We start from the raw sequence: 3,445 nt of genomic DNA on the forward strand, positions 1-3,445 counted from the left end.
CCCTTATTTTTATTTGTTATTTTTATCCCCCTTTTTTTGGAAACGGTTAGGGGATTGCTGGGCACTGTAATCAAAACACGAGAAACCATAGGCGAGGCCTGTCACACACACACACCATGGTATTCTGGAGGCCGAGATAACATCGAGCACAGAGAATTCAGTATATGATTCCAATACGATGCCTGAATTACCGTGAAATTCCAAACCTTTCCGGTTTATTGGGCAAAAGGGGTTGCCCTGTTGTGTAACAGCATATCCGCCACCCTCACACCAATACGCCGTTTGCGCGCGGCACCGAAAATAATAGAAACGGTGAAACATGACGTTCGAAAACAATTCCAACTGTGCCTCGTTTGTAGTGGCCTCGGCCCTCGGATGTTTTCTGATAGGTAAGCCACCGGCACCAGCCCCGGCCCGCCGCCTTGGCGGCGGTAACAAGGGCCCCTCCCCCAGCCGACCCCGTGGCGGCGGGGGTCGGAAGCGGGGGCCAGGGTGGGGGGCGCCGCCTCCCCCAGGCCTCCCCCAGGCGGTCCTTGAGCGCCCAGCTGCGGCGTGCACTCCCGGGGAAACGCGAGGCGCTGTTCGCACAGCTCCAACAGCACAGCCTCCACCGCATGCGAGCTGCTGGAGGAGGCCAGCAGGCCCAGCGAGCAGCAGCAGCCGAGACTTTTTCATCAGCAGCCCGCGGAGCCCTCAGCAGTCCATTCCGCGGCCCAGGCTCCGGCCCAGGGCTCCAGGCCCAGGCTCCAGCCCAGGCCGCGGCCCGGGCCCGGCTGCAGGGGCGGGGCGTGACGGGGCGTGGCACAGTCCAGGCGCTCCAGGACCGGCAGCGCCACCCCTGCGAGCGCGCAGTCAACCCGATCGGCCCTGGCGCCGGCGCTACCCCGCGAGCGCCACCCCGCCTCGAGCGCCCCGCAGGCACCGCGTGGTGGCGGACCAGCAGCACTACCCCGCGAACACCTCGGGGACAGGGGTAGCGGAGGGGCCACCCTGGAGGGGGTTGCTACCCCCTGTGGCAGAGAGCGGGCCGGCACAGCCTCCCTGGTACTTACCCTGAAATGCGGCCTGCTGAGGAGGTCGCGGAGCTCCTCCCGGTCCATCCGCATGCGCTGGTGGTGGTGATGGTGGTGGTGATGGTGTCCGTGGTGCATGTCCACGTCGGCCTCCACGGCCGCCAGCGCGTCCAGCACGTCCCGGGCGCGCTGAACCGCATCGCTCGGCGGCGGCTTGGAGGGCGACAGCGGCTGCGACGAGATGCGGTCGTAGAGCTGCGGGCAGAGCGAGAAATCAGAGTCAGAGAGACATGCGACTCGCGTAGTAGTTGTACTACTACAGGTAGAACTACAGGCGAGGGGGTTTTACCTTGCGTAATACCCTGTACACCTGACCTGGGTATTACACGGTATTACGCGCAATGTAATACCGAAAAATATCAAAATATGCTTTAAAATTGTAATTTGTTCCATGTAATACCGGTGTAATACCGCGTAATACAGTGTAATACGGAGTACTCTGTACCGGGTATTGCATAAAAGACACAGGTGCGAGCGGGTTTGCCTACCCGCTCTGCCCGTAAGGCGCCATAGCCCCTTGGGTAGGCAAACACGCTCGCACCTGTGTCTTTTATACAACACCCGGTACACGTTTTCTTGGAGTAAAATCCCCATCGTCTACAGGTGTGCAGGTTACTACAAGTAACACCTGTATCAAGTATTACGTAAACGTTAGCGAATAAGGCAAATTATGCTTATAGTATGTGCGAGTATGTGGGAGAATTTGTTTCTACATTAACCGGCGTAATACAGGACTGGTGTTCGTAAGCCACTCTTTTTATTCATGCTTATACTGTACCGCATGCAAGCGTGCGGACGGGTTGCAACGCACAGGGCCAAAAGGCGCCGTGGTACTAGTCGGTAGGCCCGTCCCCGTCTTCCCGCACGTTTGCATTCGCATACGGAACGGAAGAGCATAACGGTTATGCCAGAAAGAAAAACGTGGCTTAGACGTAGTGAGCGCGACCCTGTCGGGCAGAGAACGACCACATGGGCGACAGCCTGCGCCCAGGATCCAGGACAAGCCGCGCGTCACCTGCGTGACTTACTTGAAACTTTGAGCTCGGAGCCTCGGCGTTTCCACCCTCCCCGACCCTCCCCCTAAAACACACGCACAAATCCAAACTAACGCCGCAGCTGTTGAGCCCTCAAAATGGCCCGAGGGTGGTGGAGGGTCGGGGGAGTGGGCGCCGGGGAGGAGGTGTGCACCAACACAATGGAGTTATCGCCCTGGCACAAGGCACGTTGTTCAGCGCTGCTCAGAGTGCATTATGGGGCGGGGCATCGGCGGCACTGTGGACCCAAGGTGAGGGGGCGCGGGGACGGCCCTATAACTCCGGGCGCCCGCTCTCGCTCGTTAATATACAAGGCCCTGTAGGGCGAGAGCGATACGCAGAGACTGAAACTACTCGAGCAGGGGATGGGCTTTTCAAGACATTCATTTTACTCGCGATTTTACTTCTCACGCAGCTCCTTCCGCTTTTTATTTCCCCATGCAGCATATGGCGCCTTGTGGCCTCGTGTGAGTGGACGACCTATCCGCACGCCGGAATCCGGTGGATACAGTATAACCCGGTATAATCAGAAAAAAAGGACGGCGCACATCAATCACCCTCTATTATTCTCTATCATTGCAGTGCTGGTTTATTGGGGATCCCATCGGCTCAGCGCCCCAGGGCCGATTTCTGGATCCATGCCGGCAAAACGAGACACTTTTCTATATTGCCGTATAGGTCGGACAAGACCAAAGAAGCAGGGCTCCAGTTCAGAGGGCGGAGGGAGGGGGGCGCCGTGGAGGGTGCTGAGGTGGTTGGTAGACCGGCCCCGCCACTCCCCGCCCGGTCCTACCCAGGGGCCCTGTCCCTCGGCCGAGGACCGGCAGAAATTGTGGCGTGATCAGCCATCGCAACAAAAGTGGGAAAAGTCGTGAGGGGAAAAGGGCGCCAGCGGCGTGACACAGGCGTCGAGTGAGTGGGAACTGGGTGGGGGAAAGGGAGGGTGGGGGGCGGTGTCCGACGTCGGACCAACGGCATACTGTGTAAGCAGCAGGCGACTCGCCGTGCCGAACAACTCATCGAACGAAGTCTGAACTGCTGAATTTGACGAAAAAGGAGAGGGGAAACTGGCGAACGACATTACAATCCGGGCAAACAGCCCGCGGCCACGGATACAAGCCCCGCCACGCCACGCTACGCCACGCCGCTTTCGACTAAACGCGACCCAACTGGCTCCGGTCTAGTTTGACAAAGTCGAAAACAACGACCGGCCGTGACGCAGCCGGGCGGAGGAAAGCTCGAAAATGACGAGACAGGGCGTGGCCTGGCGCGGCGGTGGGACAGAGACAGAGAGGGAGAGATGAAGACCTCCAGCAAACGTGCCAGTCAGGGGCATGC

General features: G+C 59.2%; 1 protein-coding gene across 1 annotated transcript in view; it reads right to left on the reverse strand.

The window, feature by feature from the left end:
• The window catches only part of LOC127748912 (peripheral plasma membrane protein CASK-like), a 49,475-nt gene that overhangs the window by 15,191 nt on the left and 30,839 nt on the right, over positions 1-3,445 (reverse strand). The window contains exon 9 of the mRNA XM_052264523.1: positions 1,053-1,268. Within this exon, the coding sequence (XP_052120483.1) occupies positions 1,053-1,268 (216 nt within the window). The remainder of the gene's footprint in view (positions 1-1,052; positions 1,269-3,445) is intronic.

The sequence above is a fragment of the Frankliniella occidentalis genome, unplaced genomic scaffold (assembly GCF_000697945.3).
Source record: "Frankliniella occidentalis isolate FOCC.00 unplaced genomic scaffold, Focc_3.1 Scaffold19, whole genome shotgun sequence".
Taxonomy (NCBI): domain Eukaryota; kingdom Metazoa; phylum Arthropoda; class Insecta; order Thysanoptera; family Thripidae; genus Frankliniella; species Frankliniella occidentalis.